This window comes from Ochotona curzoniae, unplaced genomic scaffold, assembly GCF_017591425.1.
Source record: "Ochotona curzoniae isolate NIBS_2020 unplaced genomic scaffold, NIBS_Ocur_1.0 contig_2699, whole genome shotgun sequence".
In the NCBI taxonomy this organism is placed as follows: domain Eukaryota; kingdom Metazoa; phylum Chordata; class Mammalia; order Lagomorpha; family Ochotonidae; genus Ochotona; species Ochotona curzoniae.
The window spans coordinates 24,178-42,130 of NW_024465561.1; the positions used below are offsets into that span (position 1 = coordinate 24,178).

The following is a 17,953-nucleotide window of genomic DNA, read 5'->3' on the forward strand; positions in this document are numbered from 1 at the left end:
GGAGCCTCTTCTGGGTCTCCCACCTGGGTGCAGGGTCCCAAAGCTTTGGGCCGTCCTCAACTGCTTTCCCAGGCCACAAGCAGGGAGCTGGATGGGAAGCAGGACTGCCAGGATTAGAACTGGTACACATATGGGATCCCAGCACATGCAAGGTGAGGACTTTAGCCACTAGGCTACCTCGCTGAGCCCTATAATATATATTTAATTGAGAGTTCCCCCTGCCCCAGGTCCACTCCCCCAAAAGCCTGCAATAGCTGAAGCTTGGCCAGGCAGAAGCTCGGAGACCAGAACTCCAGCTGGGTCCCCTGTGTGGGTGGCAGAGACCACTTGAGCCATCAGCAGGTCTCTCAGAGGTGTGCACTAACAGGGAGCTGGAGCTGAGCATCCAATCCAGGCATCTCAGAGTGGCATGTGGGGACCCCAACAGGTGCCCTAAGTGCCCCCACACAATGCCTGCTCTATTTTGGCAAATTTATTAAAAAGAGCCACTGAAGTGCAAGGAACAGAATCAGAGCAAGTGCTTGGGGCAGCCTGGTGATCACTCACTACTGCAGGCCAGGGAAACTGAGGCACAGAGAAGCCTGCATCCCTTGGAGGGACCCACCGCCTCAAGGCCGTCAGCGCTGCAGCACAGCTGGCTTGCCTCTGGGCTCTGGCCCAGGCTCTAGTACCACCCCCACCTTGGCCCAGGTCCTGACTACCCCCACGTCAGTATACTGCACTGTGGCATGGGTTTCCCAACACACACCCCTTCTGCTTGCCAGGGTTAAGTGGCACAGAATTGCGACTGATTTAACGAAACAGGAAGTGCTGCTATTTCAATGTCTGTGGGGAGCTATGCCCACAGGTGTGAATTCTTGGTAGTCTGCTCGGGCAACCAAACCCTAGGTCTTCCAGAAAACACAGGGAGGAAGTGCGAGAGAGGGCACCGGGCACCTGACCCAAAGTCAAAGTGCCCCCTCCCAGCCCTGCCGCAAGAGGAAGCCCAGCATGGAGGGGGCGGGGGTTGTCCCGTGGGAGCAGCCCTGGAAACCCCGTGCAGGCTGGTACTTGCGGGACGGTGTTGGGGGAGGGAGGAGGTGAAGGTTAGGTAAGAGCTTCCCAGCTGCTCCAACCCCACCCCCCACCCCTTACAGATAAAGGCGCCCAGCCAGGGCGCGCTCCTAGCCGGCCTTGCAGCTGCGCCCTGGCAGCCATGTCCCACCGCCACGCACTGCTCGCCTGCGCCCTGCTGACCCTCCTGGACCTCGGAGAGGCTGGGAACCGGCAACCCACGGCTGTCTGCGGCCCCATTGTGCCTCGCAGGGAGTGGAAGGCCCGGGCGTCTGAGTGCGCCAAGCGCCTGAGCCACCCCGTGCGCTACGTGGTGGTGTCGCACACGGCGGGCAGCCACTGCAACACCCCAGAGCTGTGCGAGAAGCAGGTGCAGAACGTGCAACACTTCCACAAGCAGAAGGGCTGGTGCGATGTGGGCTACAAGTGAGTACTGGCGGCAGGCGGAGGGGGCCGCCAGCAGGGGTTCAGGGGGACCCCTATCCCCACCCTCCATCACCATCTAAGGCTTGGCAGGTGCCCGCGGCACAGCAATGCCATGAGAACGGGTGAGTGGGCTGAAGGCCAGCTCTAGCACACACCTGTCTCCTCTCCCTTCCAGGGGAAGCCCGGCTTCCAGGGTGGGGCCTCTGGTGGGAGGCAGCAAACCAGACTGAATATGCCAAGGGGCCAGGCTCTGGCTGGTTCCGAGTGCGGCTGCCAGAGGCCTGGGGGCAGGACCTGCTGCCTTCAACTTCTTCCTCTGCCAGCCAAGGGATGGGAGTGGCTGAGGCTGTTTTGGGCACAACAAACTGTAGAGCAAGGAGGGCAGAAACATGGTGCTGGGCAGGGATGGGGTTAAGGTCAATTGTGGGGCCGGCGTCCACCAGACTCACATGCAACAGAAAGGGGTGGGGCATGCTACATCCTACCCGTGAGTTCCCATGAACCCTGTGGGGCGTGGTCCACCTCGGCAAGGAGGGAACCAGCACTGCTAAGTTCTCGGGGTGCTGTCCAGCCTCTGCTGGGACCCAGGAGCCCAGGTGCCACTGCCCTTAGGCATCAACTACACAACAGGCCACGGGAGGACCACTGGGGTGGGGACACGGCCAGGAAGTGCCAACCCAGCCCTGAGCAAAGCCCAGTGAGGAGGCTGACACCCCCACCCCATGCTCCCTCTAAAGGGTAGGGTTTGGGGCAGGGTGGGAGGAGATCTTGGGGGGAGCAGGAACTTTGAATCGGTTCTGGGACGGGGAGCTGAGGGAGGGTATGGTGGGCGGGGAGTACTGGGGCAGAGGCTGGGCAGCTGGAGATGGGGGGCTATACGGGGCACAGGCAGGGTCTAAGGGGAGGAAGGGGTGGCTCTGTAAGGACTGGCAAGTCGCTGTGAGAAGTTTAATGGAGCAGAGAACTACAGGCTGACTTAAGGGAGAAGACAAGGTCGGGGTGGTGTGGCCATGGCACCCCACTTCCCAGGCCCTCACCAACGAGACCACTGCAGGGATGGGGCTCCAGTCAGACTGAGGAATCCCACAGACTCCCAAACCCAGATGGCACCTGCAAAATCCCAAGAATGCATGTTCCCAGGCCCTGCCCCTCTGTAGAAGACCTTACTCTAAGAAATCTGGAAACTTCCATGGGTACCCCAAGTTCCAAATGCTGTCACACTCAGCCTTTAAGGTGCTGCATCCAAGGACCAGCTAGCTTGGAACCTCAGGGTGGCCCCAAGCCAGGCGCCTCTGTGGAGGCGGCAGACTGCAGGTGGCTCCTGGCACCTCAGGACCCTGAATGCCCCCGCTGCTCCTGCTCCCGCGTGGCCAGGGCACAGTGAGCACAGCCAGGCCACTGGGCCAGGGGCTGGCCAGGTGGGAGGGGTCCTGCGAACCAGATCCTGAGTGACAAGAGTCTCAGCTGGGCCCCAGGCTGAACGCCCTACAGCGGGGAGGGTGAGTGAGCAGATGCTACTGCAAGGGGTGGGTCAAGTTTATTCCCATGCGTCAATCAAGTCATCAGAGATGCCTTCCGTGAAAGTCTTCAGGAAGTACTTCCGGGGTTGGAAACACACTACAGAGGAAGATAAATCCTGGGGCTCCGGGTCGGTCCTGCTCTCACCCCGAGCCTTGCGTCTCTGTCCCTGTGGCCCGAGTGACCACCAAGGGCAGCAAGCAGCCTGGGAATTGGGACACAGTGGGTGGAAACACCACAGAGACCTGGCTGAAACCCTGCCCAGCTGGCCACATCCTCCGGCCGGTGAGCCCACCTCTCTGCTCCCGCACAGGCAGAAGGGGAGCGGTGGATGAGGTGGTAGACTGCCCCCAGGAAGCTGTCATTCACTCATCAAGCCCCACCCATCCAACCACACAGCTTCCTGATTGGAGAAGATGGGCTGGTGTATGAGGGTCGTGGCTGGAACATCAAGGGTGACCACACAGGGCCCACCTGGAACACCAGAGCCATCGGCATCAGCTTCATGGGCAACTTCATGGGTGAGCTGGGCGCTGTGGGCAGCAAAGCAGGGAGCCACCGCACGCCCCGCTGGCAGGTGGCCCCATTTTCTGAGCCTCTCCCCTCACTAATAGTGGGGGCAATTTTCAACCGCAGCATGGAGGGCGGGGTAGGATGTGAAGATTGCCGACACTGAGGTCAGCTTCTGGGCAGGCGGGGGCCCTCCCTGGGGGTTCCCCAGCCCCTCACGCTCCCCATGCACGGGTGAGGCACGCGCAGCTCAAGTCCAGCTCAGCGCTCGCCTTCACCCCACATGAGCCCCAGTCACACTCCCGCCTCTCTGCACCACCAGATCGGGCGCCCCATCCCCGCGCCCTGCGGGCGGCCCAGAGCCTGCTGGCCTGCGGTCAGGCGCTGGGCATCCTGAGCTCCAACTACGAGGTCAAAGGCCATCGGGACGTGCAGCAGACGCTGTCGCCGGGTGACCGGCTCTACGACATCATCCAGACCTGGCCGCATTACCGGGAGTGAGGGCGGCGCCCCCGCCCGGCCCCGCCCCGCAGCCCTCCCTCCCCCACCCGGGCCCCCAGCGCCTCCTCCGGCAATAAACCACCTGCAGCTCAACCGGTGTCTGTGAGCCAGCATCTCCTCTCCCCTCCCCTCCCTGGGGGTCCCCCCAGCCTCCCCCCAGGCCTCCACCCTCTCTGCTGCTCAGGACCCAGGGGCCCCCGACCCTAAACCAAAACCCCACAGAGCCCAGCTGGGGAGCAGCTGCACAGCTGAGAGCCCAGGAATCAGCACCCTGTGGGCCTGGACAGCACCCACACCCTCAGGGGCGGGGCCTCTGCTTCCGGCCCGGGGTGCTCACTGCCACCCACCAGCCCCCACCCAGAAACACACACACATCCCACTCTTCCTCTCCCCACCCAAGCCCTGCCCTTCAGTCATCAGAGAGGGCCCCCCAAGGACAAATCTGTTTATTTACAAAATGCAGGTGTGGCCTGGGCAGAGGGCAGGGCCAGGGCCTCCCACACCAGAGACCCCCCCAAGAGCGGCAGAGCCCCGCCCCCCACGATCATGACCGCGTGTCCAGTCGGTTCATGTACTCCTGCAGGGCCTTCAGACGGGCATCTATCTCAGCCATGTCAGCCGCCTGGTGGTCTGAGCTGTACTCTGAGGGTGTGGGGGGCGGGTACTCGTGGGGTCTGAGGTGGCAGGCCCCTCCACCCTGCCCCCATGCCACCCTGGGACCTCTCCTAGTGGGGCCTGGGGCCTGGGGGGAGGCAGGGCAGATGTGGGGTCCCACAGGCTCACCTTTGATGGGGACCCAGCCCCCCGAGGTGGCCAGGCGTTTCTGATGATGGCTGCGTTCCAGAGCCGTGGACTTCTGATGGCAGGGGAGCCAGGAAAGGGCTCAGACACTCCACTTCACTCCTGTCCCCCAAATCCCACTGGGATTTCTGCATTTCAACAGGCACAAGGACTGGCAGCTGCTGGGACCCCCTCTTATGCCAAGTCACCCCTTCATGTCTTAGCACCCACTGAATTGACAAACTTGAGGTACACACAGGCAAAAGAATGGCCATGCACTCAGCACCTGAGCCAGTGTGTCCCCCACAACCCAACAGCCTCCCAAGGTCCCTGGCCACAGAGGCACCCGACAGTCGCCCTCTGCAGCTGGACCCCAACATGACAGGCTATTGGGGCTGCTGGCCAGGGCAACACTCACCATGTGGGACCCATTCCAGGACGTGGGGCTGGAAGGCTTCCGGGGCCTGCGAGCGCTGCTGGGGATAGTGGGAGCAGGGGAGGGAGTCTTGGCACCCGGGTCATCCCTGCTGGTTTCAAGGGCCCTGCCCTTCATCACCCACTCCCCCAGCCCAAGGCTCACCCTCTGGAGAGCGACTGGGAGAAGTCCAGCTCGCTGCCAGAGCTGGCGGAGGAGCAGCGGCTGCGGAAGCTGTCCACTGGAGAGGACCTGGTGTGAGCGTTCAGCCTCCACCCACCGCACCCCTAAGCCCCCCACACCCGCCCACCTGACCCCACCAGCCACTACCACGACCTCCAGCCAATTACCCGAGGAACTGCGGTGTCGGGAGCGGTTAGCTGCGTCCCCGCGGCTGGTCACAGCAGCAGGAGGCCGGGCCTGGCGGGACCACGAGATGGACAGACCGTCCCCGCTCGCCCCAGCGCCCAGTCGGTTCCGCTGCTGCTGCTGCTGCCTAAAAAACAGAGAAGGAGACCCCCCCATGGGTGGCTCAGCCAGGCAGGGAAGGGTCCTGCTGCACCCACCTCCCCAGCGGGTTCCAGGCCAAACCCAGAGAGGGCTGAGGGGCGCTGGCCAGGTGGGAAGAGGAAGCGGTGAGCAGGCAGGGGAGGGCCCGGGAAGGGGGCAGGGTCAGTGAGCAGCGGGAGCTGGGGGGTGGGGAGGGAGGAGGGCGTTAAGGGAATGGCGATGGAGGTAGATGGGAGTCAGGTAGATGGGAGGCCCCCAGCCAGGCGTGGGGCAGCTGAGCAGGGCACTGCCCTCACCTCATTTTGATCTCCCTCTGTTTCTTTTCCTTGGCTTTCACAAAGGCCGTGGGGTCGAAGCGGGTGGCACGACCACCTAAGATAAAGTGGAGGTGGGGTTATGGGATCGCCCCTGGCCACCATCCCTGCCTCCGCTCCCCGAGCAGGGCAGGCCCAGACCTGTGGGCGAGGGCGAGGGCCGAGCAGGCCGACCCCGGCCCCGGCCGCTCTCCCGAGATGAGGACCGAGCGGCCGCGCGGCCCCGCGACGTGGAGCGTTCCCGGGACGTCGAAGCCCGGTTGTCCCTGGCCGAGGCCGGCGCCACCGGTGTAGTCCGTCTCCTGGGAGCGTGAGGCGCGCTGTTAGTGTTCCTGGCGGGCGCCTGGACAGCCCCACCCCGGCCCGACAGCACCTTCTCCAGCTCCCAGACGCGCACTGCCCAAGAAATCCCCTGCCAGACCACGGGCCTCTCCAGGTCCCCATTTCCAGTCCCGGCCTCAAGCCCCGCACCCCTTTAGGCTCCACCGTGCCCGGCCCCAAGCGCACCTGCCGGCCCCGTCCCTCACCCTCTTTTGTACAGGGCCAGCTCGCCGTTGAGCGTCTTCAGCCGCGCGCGCAGGCTCCGCTCCGACGCCTTCACCTCCTCCAGCTGCCGGGAGGGGAGAGGCGCGCAGAGGTCCCCAGGGAGGCCGAGGCCCGCGCCCCCGCCGCCCCGCCGGCCGCCCCGGCCCTCACCTCCTTGGCCAGGCGGCGGCAGTCCTGGCCGCGGCGGCCCGACCCCCGGTGTCCGAGGCCGCGCTCCTGCCGCAGCTCCAGCTCCAGGCTGTGCACGAGCCCTCGCAGGGCCTCGGCCTCCTGGCGCGCCGCCCGGCCGGCCAGCGCCTCCTCGCGCGATCGGCCCAGCTGGGTCTCCAGCTCTCGCTTCTCCGACATCAGGCGCGACACCCTATGGCGAGGGTTGGGAGAGAGCCGCTGGGCCCCATGCACCCTACTCCTCCTCACCCACACCCATCATTTCACTCCCCCTAGCAAAGGGCCAAGGCAGGGGACCCCCTCCCCCCGCAGTGCCAGTTAACCTCACGGGGAAGGACCAGGGCCATATTACCTCCCCCTCCTCCGGGAGGGAGCCTAGGGGCAGCGCCGTGCGCGTACGTGTACACACACACACACACACACACACACACACACGCGCGCGCGCGCCCTCCTCCCCGGGGCCAGGGGATGCAGGGCTGGGAACCCAGCCGAGTGAGTTCTGATTCTAAAGGATTTCTAGCTGTCCCACAGAGGGCCCCCACTTCCAGCTTCCGGTCTGACAGGCTCCCATTTCAGGGAGGACTCCGTAAAATGCAAGGCTGATCTGATCACACAATCCTCTCCTCGGCGAAAGAACACCGTGGACTACTCCCTGGGACTCCTGCCTGCCATGTTTGTAGCAGCAACAGGGGCGGAAGGAAGTGAAGCAGGCACCGCTGACCCCCGGGGGACCTGGACAACACTCAGCCCAGCGCCGTTCCCTCCTGCTGGCTCACTCCCTGGGCGCCAGGCAACAGCCGGAGCTGGGCCAGGGCTGGACAGCAGAGCTGGGATCTCCCGGTCGGGCAGCTGTGCTGCGGGAGGCTTGGTAAGCTGCAGGCTCCTACTGCGCACTCCTCAGTTTATATGGATCGCATCTCACAACGAGAAAGTTAAAAAACAGGGAACAGCACTGTGGCACAGGGATTGTCACCACCATCCCATAAGCAGTGCTGGGTTCGAGTCCCGGCTGCTCCACTTCTGACCCAACTCTGTGCTAACGTGCTGGGAAGCAGTGGAGGATGGCCGGAGGATGGCCCCAGGACATGAGTCGCCACCACCCAGGTGGGAGACCCAGAAGGAGTGTGACCCTCCGGCTCAGTGTGGCCCAGCCCTGCACTCGGGGGCATTTGCGGAGGGGACCAGTGATGGAAGATCTCTCGCTGTCTCTCTTCCATCTCAATCCCTCCGTCTTTCAAGTAATATATTGTGTATTTTTCCTAAAGGATTTATTTATTTTTATTTGAAATACAGATTTACAGAGAGAGGAGGAGAGACAGAAAGATCTTCTGTCTGCTGATTCACTCCCCCAAATGGCTGCAATGGCTGGAGCTGAGCCAATCTGAAGCCAGGAGCCAGGAGCTTCCTCCGGGTTTCCCATGAGGGTGCAGGGCCTGAGGACTTGGGCCATCCTCAGCTGCTTCCCAGGGAGCTGGATGGGAAGTGGAGCAGCCAGGACTCAAACTAAGCATCTAAATGGGATGCTAGCACTACGGGCAGAGGCTTATCCTGTTAAGCCACTGCACTGGCCAATATATTTTTAAAAGGAAAATGAAAGAAAAAGCATTTATGAGATCATCAGAGAAGTACAGCCACACCCACAGGGGGGCCAGATGACCTGGGGTACTGGTCATCCTGGATGGGTACGTGTCTCTAGTGCCTCCCGGGTGACATGTAACCATGAAATGCTCTGGGCTTACGAAGCTGCTAACCCAGCATGGGATCCGCCCCTCTGAGCAGACCCAACAAGACCAGCACCACGTGCAGAGACTGAGGCCGCAGGGCCCGTGCACGCGTGACACACTGCCATCCACTTCTACATGGGCTCGCGCCCTTTCCTAAGGAACATTCTGGAAACCTGGGGCTCCCCAAGAAGCTTCCATTCAGTCCCCGCAGCCTGCCTCCTTCTCCTGGGACCCCAGCCGAGACGCCTTGGCGAACCTGGCCCGCCTGTGCGCTCTCTGCTCTTCCTCCCACCTGCCGTGGCTCTGAGGCGCCTCTCCCTGGTGCCGGCACCAGCCACAGCAGAGCGCTGCATACCAGCACCATCTCTGCTTTCTGTTCGGCTCTCCACGCCCGCTGGGACAGAGGCTGCACCTGTCTGGCTCACGGTGCAGGAATGCAGGCCCCGGGGCCAGGCCGCCTCCCTCACCTCTACCCCGCGTCCCAGGCAGGACAGCCTGGACAGCTGTCTGGGCCTCACAATGACACCAACAATGACAGAGCTACACGCTTCCGGGAGCTGATGAAGAGCGTTTGGACCGCAAGTGTCAGGGAACATAGAGCACAGAAACAGTAATTAGGGGCCGGGGTTGTGGTGCCCTGGGGCAGGCAGGCCACCACCTGGGCCGCCAGCATCCCACGTGGGCACCAGTTCCAGTCCTTGCTGCTGCACTTCCTATCTGCTCCCTGTCAATCCGCCTGGGAAAGCAGCGGAGGGTGGGCCCTGCACCCGCACGGCAGGCCCAAGTGAAGCTCCAGGCTTGGCATGCCCCGGGCCCTGCTGTATGGCCCGTTTGGAGAGTGAGCCAGTAGATGGACAATCGCTGTTACTCTCTGTAACTCTTTCAAATAAATAAAAACATCTTGAACACCATTAGCTAGTGACAGATAGTGCGCACACTCAGTAGATGTTGGATGAACGAATGAATGAACGAATGATTCTCCTCCCAAACTCTGACTTGGCCGCAGCTGCCGGCCCCAAGTGGGTTCTGCCGAAAGTTCCAAAGGCTCAGGGTGCCCCCGTGTGGCCGGCCTGGGAAGCGCAGGCGCCTCCGCGGGAGGACGCTGACCCAGCAGCTGACCCCCAGTCTCCTCTGCCCCTCAGCCCAGCCCAGCACAGCCAGGCTCCTCCCGGCAGACCCAGAGGGCAGAGGACGGGTCCTCCCTGCTGGCACCTGGTCCGCAGCACTCACAGTGCCCAGCACGAGGTCCCTGCATGCACCCACACCCGACCCCATGCCGGCCGCCCAGGTCGCACTCACTGCTCCCGCAGATGCCAGATCTCCGTCTCCCGGGAGTCCCGAGCGTCCTGGCCGTCCAGCCCGCGCAGGCGGCCCAGCTCTTCCTTCAGGGAGCGGATGATGCCCTGCAGGACCACGGGGTCGGGCTTGCCCTGGTACGGGAGGGGCAGCGGGTAGTGAATCCTACGGGAGGGAGGACCAGAACCGGGGAACCTCAGAGGCTGAGAACCCCCTGCAGGGCACCCCAGGACTCCAAACTCAACAATCCCCCAATCCTCCCGGGGTAAACGCAGCAGGCTGGGGGGGGATGGGGGTCCAGTCCCTTGCACAGGTAACAGGCTGCCGATGTCCGCTTCGCCAGCAGGGGGCGACAAGGCCGCGCGGCAGATTGCACGGACCACCACCCAGGAGCCCCTCGCGAGCGAGGACAGGGCCCCCCAACAAGCACAAACTACAGCCACTTCCTTGTCACCCCTGCTGGAGGGGGTGCTGCTGCACAAGCCTAACTCCGTTCCTCTATTCCCCCATGGAGGAATCTGCCTCACGGATGCTCCCCTCAGCCACTTATGTTCTTAGAGTATTCTCCCCTTCTCACTGGGAAACCCAGGAGCCGCGAGAGCTGAGCGGACACTGTCCCCTGCCCATGGCCATCACCAGCCCCTTCTCTCCCTCACCACCTGCCCGTGTCCAGGTGACCAGGGGGCTCCTCCCCGGCCTCGGCCCCCACCTGTCAAACTCCACGGAGTAGATGAGAATCAGGTAGCGCTTCGAGTTGAGCTGGGCTGACCTGGGGGCCACGGAGCCGGGCCGGGCCCCCATCTTGCGGTTCCGCAGGGACTCCAGGTCTGTGTAGGTCAGCAGGTCCAGCGTGACGGACTCACTGCTCTGTCGGGAGAGGGGAGCGGGAGCTGCCACCGAGCCTGCGTGCACTCCTGTTATCACCGCACAACTCTTGAGTGCACATCTGTAGCAGGAAACGCCAGCATCCCACATGGACGCCGGTTCAAGTCCCGGCTGCTCCACTTCCCATCCAGCTCCCTGCTCGTGACTTGGGATCACTGCTTGGGCACCCCCTGCCACCCACGTGGGAGACACGGATGCAGTTGCAAGCTCCTGGCTTCAGCCTGGACCGGCTCCAGCCACTGCAGCTGTTTGAGGAGTGAACCAGCAAGCAGACAGTTCATTCCTTCCCTCTTTCAAACCGTTAAAAACGAATGTGAGTGGCGCTAGTCTTCCTCCACAGCACTAAGTGCTAGCAGAACTGGGACAAGCCGATCGCAGCTGAGACAGGAGTCAGGGCCTTGTGTCTCCCGGGGAGACGGAGGGGAAGGGTTTCCCGCAGAGCACTCCGGCCTGGACCCCCCCCAGCCTCGGCCCTGGCCCTACCTGTGTGAGAGCCGACTCCAGCATGTTACAAAAGATGTTGAACTGCTTGAAGTTCCCCGTCTTGTGTGTCAAGTCTTCAATGACTGACGGAGGGGGGAGGGAGAGGGGGAGTCCCTCCTGAGATCTGACCACTGGCCCAGCCAGAGGCAGGGGGCACCCAAGCTCTCCAGACCTCCCCCACTCCAGCACCTCCACCCACAGCCCCCTCCCTCTCACCACCACCTCGCAGAGCTGCTGGCCAAGCACAGAAGGGGCAGGTAGGTGGGGTCCCTGTGGGCTGGGGGGACACACTCCGCCCGCCCCACCCCAGGCTGCCACACTCACAGTTGGCATCGAACTCGCCCCGCCACTGGTCAGCCGTCATCCGGTCCTCCACCTCGAGCTCCAGCACCTGACCAGACACTGCCATGCGCACGGCGTGCTCCACGCCCCGGAAGACATAGTCCACCTGCAGGCTGGCTGGCTGGTTCATGGCCAGGGTCACTGCGGACAGGGAAAAGCAGGGCTGGGAGCGCAGGGCCGGGAAGGTGGGTGGAACAGCAGGGACATGAACTGGCACTTATATGAGATCCCAGTGAATGCACGATGAGGACTTTAGCCACTGGGCTACCACACTGGGCCCTTGCCTCACTTTCCTAATCTGGTAAATGGGTAGACTAAGAGCCCATGCAGGCGTACAAGAATGTATGGTTGCCAATCATATCACCTTAATGAGACCATCACTCACACCATGAATGTTTGTGCAGAAAAGCTGAGCTGGACAGAGAGACCAGGATCGGTGGGGTGGGCAGAGCAGCAGAGCAGAGAAGGGGCTGGGAAGGCTGTGGCTCTGGGGAGAGGGCTCCGGGCGAGGGGACCGCCAGGGCTGCGGGCTGCCTGGGAAGCAGCCCATTCCCAGGGCCCCTGCTCTCCCAGCCAGGAGCCCGGGAGCTGGGGGAGGTGGTTGGCCTGCGCCCTGAGCTCGGACCCCAGGTGCTGGCCCAGAATGGGGGCTTCCCCCTGCCCCACGATGGATCAGAGTGCTCAAATAAAACCAGGAGCTGGGGAGGCCACAGGAGACCAGCGTGAGGGCAGCCAGCATATGTGTGAACGGTGTGGGCAGGCCTGCTTCCCTGGAGGGAGACCCTCCCATACCCCGCAGTGTAGGGGCAGGCGGTGGGAACAGCGACACCTGGGCCAGCTGTGGGCTGTTCTCAGAGCCGGGAGGTCAGTGCAGGCAGCAGCCGCTGAGCAAGCAGAAAAGGGTAAGAGATGGTGAGATCAGAGACGGCGGGGCCGACGGGCACTCACGCTCCTCTATCCGCCCGGGGCGGCACCTGCGCTCCCCCCACCGAGCCTGGCAGAACCTTTGGAGAAGGCGCCAGCCTAAAAGCTCCGCAGAGACCCGGCCAGGCCACGTTACAGGGGCCCCGGAACACAGATGTCCTGACAGTCTCTTGTGCTTTCTGGAGGGGATTCCGGAAACCTGGAGACCCCTTCCCCCAGGAAACCCACACTAGGGTAATTTCTGCTTGGCTCTGAGGGACCAGAGGTGTGGGTTAACAACCCAGGGTCTGACTGTTCATTCCAATGACTTCCTCACTCTCAGGCCAGATGCCATAGATCCCACCCACAGCCCCACCCCTCACACCCCGCCAGCCAATCAGCAGCCGCACCACGCCGTTGCCATGGCACTGGAGGTCGGCAAGCAAGCACAGCATCACCATGCCCACCAAGGGGAAGCGGTGCCCTGCTCACACCTCGCCCCTGCCCTCTTTCCCTGCTCCACATCTCGCCCCTGCCCTCCTTCCCAGCTCCACACCTCACCCCTGTCCTCCTTCCCTGCTCATACCTCACCCCTGCCCTCCTTCCCTGCTCCACACCTCCTCACCCCTGCCCTCCTCCCTCTCTGCTCCACACCTCACCCCTGCCTTCCTCCCTCCCCACTCTTCTGCATACATCCCCCACCCCATTCTCTCATGGAGAGCAACCCCTTCCACCCTGCACCCTGCACTTTCATTGAATTTAGTCCCAGCCCCACCACCTAGGCACCTGTTGTTAGTTCTCCGCTGGAATTCAACCCTCTCCTGCGCACACCACCTCCTCCCTCACCTGCACAAGCTTCGCCCTCACCTCCCCAGCCCAGCTCCTCTTCCAAACGCTCTGTCGCCTCTGATGGAATAAATCCCACATGTGTGCGGCCCGACCCTCCTCCCTGGCCCAGCCTCCAGTGGGAAGGTTCTGCGTTTCCTTCCTCTCCACAGAACCCCACTCTCCTCTCTCCCTGTGTGACACACCCCATCAGTCCCCTTATTTCCAGCCCGCTCTGTGCAAGTGGAAGAGGGCCAGTGCATCTGCTCCCCACTTTCCCACCCTACCCCACAGTTCCCCACAGCTCCTGACCCCATAGCTCCCAGGGCCCTCCTGTATTCCGCAATCCCATCACCCCACCCCCACACCCCAGTCCCACGTTCCACTTTCCCCACACCGTTTTCCACCTGCATTCCACAGCCCACCCGAGTCCATGCTCTCCCAAGTGGTGAGACACTTCCCCTCACGGCAGGTACAAGTTACAGCCCTGCACTTCCCAGAGCCCCCTCCCCGGGGAACAGTCTCTCACCCATTTCTGGGATCCCCCAGGGCCACTCCCCTCCACCCACCGCCAGACCCTGGCCCTCTACCCACATCCTCCATCCTTACTACGGGACCAGGGCCGCACCCTGGTCATTGATATCACCCCAATTCCAAGCTCGCCCTCGCTCATCTTCCCCAGCTTCAGCTTCCAGCACCAGCCTCAGGTTCGACCCTTGCTAGCGAGTAAAGTCAGGCCTGCACCGGGCGTGCTCCCCCGTGGTCATTAGGGAAGGTGAAACTGACCCTTGCTTACAATCCTATAGCCAGAGTCAAGGAATCAGGTCCCCAATTAATCACCCAGCCTCTGCCCTGGCCTGTGCCTCCTAGCACCAACCCACCCGTGGTCTCCCGCCTGGCACCTGCTGCAGGCTGGGGCCCTCTGGGCTCAGACCCCCAAGCTCCTATGGCCTGGCCTGGGGTGAGGCACCTGCCCCCTCCTGGTCCTCTCCAATAGTACAGTGACCAGAATGAGAGGTGATTGAGTCGATGCATAGGAGGTGCTTCCTGGGGCTGGCACCCTGACAGGATAAACTAACCTTCCACAGGCAGCTCTGGCATCCCACATGGGGGCTGCATCCAGCTCCCTGATTGTAGCCTGGGAAAGCAATGGAGGATGGCACAAAACCTTGGGGGAACCAGAAGAAGCTCCTGGCTCCGGGCTTCAGACCAGCCCAGCTTCAGCCATTCATTGTGGCCAACTGGAGAATGAACCAGTGGGTGGAAGATCTCTTTCCCTCCTTTATAAGTTTGTCTTTCAAATAAAAAATAAGTCTTAGGGTCCAGCCCAATAGCCTAGCAGCAAAAGGTCCTCGCCTTGAATGTGCCAGGATCCCATATGGGTGCCGTTTCTAATCCCAGTGGCCCCACTTTCCATTCAGTTCCTTGCTTGTGGCCTGGGAAAGCAGTAAAGGATAACCCAAAGCTTTGAGACTCTGCACCCGTGTGGGAGACCTGGAAGAGGCTCCTGGCTTTGAATCAGCGTTGTTCCAGCAATTGCGGCCGCTTTAGGGAGTGAATCAGTGGATGGAAAATCTTCCTCTCTGTCTTTCCTCCTCTCTGTGTATCTGACTGTCCAATAAAAATAAATCTTTAAAAATAATAAGCGTTAATGAATGGAAGATATTTCCAACAGTGGCTGCACTCGCCACTGCCATCCCTGTACTGGGCCCATGAGAAGCTGGCAACCTTCTTGAACTGCAATGCCCTGCCTGGAGGCATTGCAGTGGGGATCGCTTGTGTCACAGGAGACCACGTGCACAGGGTTCCTGGCCCTTCGGAGGGAGCCTTGGTCTCTCCCCTCCACCCACTCTCCAGGGTCCCATCAGCGGAGTATGCTCTCCTGCAGGAAGGCCTCTCTGACTCTGGCAGGGTCCCCAGCATCCCCAGCCCTGCCCAGCAGAGTGGCCACAGGAGAGGAGTGTGTTGACAGCAGTACCCTCCCCACCTCGGCTCCAAGCCAGCCCCAGAGTGTTTCATGAGTGGGCCATGGCACACCAGGGACCACAGTCTGCCCAGTCTGATACCCAACCCTGGCCCCACCCACCACCCGAAGCAGGGAGAACTTGGGGTGGCCGACACCACAGAAGGACCACCTAACATCTGTGCCCCCACTGGGGGAGTCTGAGTCCTGGTATCACCCCACCCCCAGGGGGAGAGCCACACACACCCACCTCCGCAGCATCAAAAGCTACTTTGAGGTGCGTGGGCAGCGGGGCCACGTGTGAGGCTGACCTCCTCACAGAGACCTGATGATTGTGGGGCAGCAGGGAGGGGCTGAGCCATGCAGCCAAGCAGGGAACCGCAGCCAGATGGAGGGAATGGCAAGGACAGTGGCCCTGCGGTGGGGACGGGTTTGCTGGATTCAAAAGACAGCCAGGACGCCCAGAGTGGCTCAGCAGTGTGGGTGAGGGGGCTGTGGCGGGAACTGAGGAAGAGAGGAGGAGGCTGGGTTGGCTAAGGAATTCGGAGGCCAGCTGAGTGAGGTGGGAGCCAGGAACACGGTCTGAAAACAATCTAGGGCCCGCACGGTAGCTCAACCTGCTAATCCTCCGCCTGCAGGCTAAAACATCCCATATGGGCACGGGTTCCAGTCTCGGCTGCTCCACTTCCCATGCAGCCTAGAAAAGCAGTGGCGCATGGCCCAAGGCCTTGGGACCCTGCACCCGAGCAGGAGAACCGGAGGAAGCTCCTGTCTCCTGGTTTCGACTTGGCCCAGCTGGGGGATGAAGCAGCACATGGAAGATCTGATTTTTATTTTCATAGGATTCCCTCCAGGGGGAGGAGGCAGAGGCCAGGAGCCCAGGGAGGAGCTCACAGCAACCAGATCAGGTTAAACACGGGAGACGGTGAGGCCAGAGTGGCTGCAAGGGAGCCCACTCGGATCTGCTCTGCAAGAGGCACTTGTACCAAGAGTGGGATGCGCTTGATCCCACTCACCACCCGTGTGGGTGATGGAACCGGGAGGCAACGCAAGACAACCCCAGACCAGCCAGGAGCAAAAAGACAAATGTCGCGTGTGCACGACCCCACGCATGCCCTGGGGTGTCCCGGGGGCGGGGTCGTGCGTCTGGAGGTCTGGGAGTCATTAGGGAATGCAAAGGCAGGGAGGCAAGCCATAAGACGACGAGGTCCTCGGGTCCAGGAGGACGCTGCTAGAGCCTCCCTCGGGGTCCAGCGCCCGGCCCCAAGGCCTCTGCAGAACAAGTGGGAGAACCGAGATTCGAACTCGGGCAGCCCTCAGATCACATCTAGGTGAGGCTTATAGCGCCCTGCCGCCGTCTCCCCTTCGGACAACTTTAGAGACCCGGGACACACCCCATAACTCACACCGCTGTCCTCCGCCCCATCGCCCCGAGTTAAAGGGCACCCAGCCGCCGCCGCCCCTCCCCGATCGCCCCCCAGCCCCCGCCCCCCAGGACGGCCGCCCGGGGCCCCGTGCACCCGCCGCTCCCGCCGCTCCTCACCTCCTCCGCGGACACGAGCCGTTCAACCGCCGACACTCCGGCCCCGCCCCAGGAGCCGGCTTCCTCGCTCCTAATTGGCTCGGGCTCTCCCACAGCCTAATTTCCATTCGTCCAAGCAGACGACCGTCAGGCTGTCCCGCCCCACCTCAGGCGAGAACCCGCCCTCTCGAAGGCGTTCCAATCCGAACTGAGGGAGTTCCCGCACGTCAAGACCCTCTCCAATCATAACTGGTTCAACGAGCTGCCAGTCACGCAAAGAGGTTGGGTGTAGGGATGGAGGCTGGGGGGGAGAATCCCGGAAGGAGCTCCTGGACTCCGCCCACGCCTGCTACGGCGGGCTAGGCCCCGCCCAGGTGGGCGTGGCTGGAGCAGGGAGTCGGGTGTGCGCGCGCACCGTGCGGTGGTGGCCGCAGGTCCGGGAGCTGTGGGAATGTTCTCTGGGTCGGGACCGGTTGATGGTCGCTCGGTGCGTTCTGAGGCTGCGGTGAGCGCTGTGCAGGCTGTGGCTTACGTAAAAATCCATGACGACGCTGCAAAGTGAGGCTTGATTTTGACTTGGATCTCCATTTTGCCGCCAGCCAAACAGGCTCAGAGAGATATAAACGCTTTCCTGGAGAACCACGCGGCTCCTGAGTGACTGATGGAATTGAGGGGAGCAAGAATACAGAAACACAAGCACGAGAAAGTGGGTCGGATCTTTCTGCCTCTGAAATGTTATTTCTTTAAAAGATTTATTGTAAAGGCAGAGTTACAGAGAGAAGGGAAAACAGAGAGGTCTTCCAGCCGTTGTTGCACTTCCCACATGGCCGCAGTCATCGGGGCTGGAACTCCATCCAGGTCTTCCACGTGGGCGCAGGACCCAAGCATCCCAGGCCATCCTCCGCTGCCTTTCCAGGTAGCAGGGAGCTGGAAGGGAAGTGGGGCACCCTATGGGATGCCAAGTTGTGCCACAACGCTGGCCCCTACAAAGACTCCCAAAAGAAAAAAAAAATCACTTAGCATATGACATAGCAAATTCCATGCCCGAAAGACCTAACAAATAGTACAAACATTGCAAAAATCCCCCCAAACAGCAGGCCTGGACGAACCCCTTATGCACAGAGAGGGGAGGACAGTCATATTTCTCCAGCATGGCCAAGGGGACGTTGTAAAAAAAAAATTCATTACAGTGTAGCTAGCTCATGGTTCAACTTCACAGTATGGATGACATCATCTGAATTCTTTTTTTTTTTTTTTTGGAACATTGCC

General features: G+C 61.8%; 2 protein-coding genes across 2 annotated transcripts; one reads left to right on the forward strand and one right to left on the reverse strand.

The window, feature by feature from the left end:
• Positions 1-1,152: 1,152 nt before the first annotated feature.
• Positions 1,153-4,098, forward strand: LOC121153550 (peptidoglycan recognition protein 1-like). The gene is made up of 3 exons (XM_040976135.1): positions 1,153-1,479; positions 3,397-3,518; positions 3,830-4,098. The coding sequence occupies exons 1-3, from the start codon at positions 1,196-1,198 to the stop codon at positions 4,006-4,008; spliced, it is 585 nt and encodes a 194-aa protein (XP_040832069.1). The 5' UTR covers positions 1,153-1,195; the 3' UTR covers positions 4,009-4,098.
• Positions 4,099-4,476: 378 nt separating this feature from the next.
• Positions 4,477-16,752, reverse strand: LOC121153551 (centrosomal protein CCDC61-like). The gene is made up of 14 exons (XM_040976136.1): positions 16,706-16,752; positions 11,454-11,612; positions 11,130-11,212; positions 10,471-10,628; positions 9,765-9,926; positions 6,724-6,934; positions 6,555-6,637; positions 6,169-6,329; positions 6,010-6,085; positions 5,554-5,699; positions 5,369-5,444; positions 5,207-5,264; positions 4,792-4,864; positions 4,477-4,650 (listed from the first exon to the last, which is right to left on the reverse strand). The coding sequence occupies exons 2-14, from the start codon at positions 11,599-11,601 to the stop codon at positions 4,553-4,555; spliced, it is 1,533 nt and encodes a 510-aa protein (XP_040832070.1). The 5' UTR covers positions 11,602-11,612; positions 16,706-16,752; the 3' UTR covers positions 4,477-4,552.
• Between the last annotated feature and the right edge of the window lie 1,201 nt (positions 16,753-17,953).

Bases quoted from the DNA above. Each gene is read 5' to 3' on its own strand.
- LOC121153550 (XM_040976135.1), top strand. From the start codon at position 1,196: ATGTCCCACCGCCACGCACTGCTCGCCTGCGCCCTGCTGACCCTCCTG. The intron at 1,480-3,396 runs GTGAGTACTGGC...CCAACCACACAG, and splicing joins TGGTGCGATGTGGGCTACAA to CTTCCTGATTGGAGAAGATG. The intron at 3,519-3,829 runs GTGAGCTGGGCG...CTGCACCACCAG, and splicing joins CTTCATGGGCAACTTCATGG to ATCGGGCGCCCCATCCCCGC.
- LOC121153551 (XM_040976136.1), bottom strand. From the start codon at position 11,601: ATGAACCAGCCAGCCAGCCTGCAGGTGGACTATGTCTTCCGGGGCGTG. The intron at 6,330-6,554 runs GTGAGGGACGGG...TCACGCTCCCAG, and splicing joins CTGGCCCTGTACAAAAGAGG to GAGACGGACTACACCGGTGG. The intron at 5,265-5,368 runs GTGAGCCTTGGG...CACTATCCCCAG, and splicing joins TCCCAGTCGCTCTCCAGAGG to CAGCGCTCGCAGGCCCCGGA.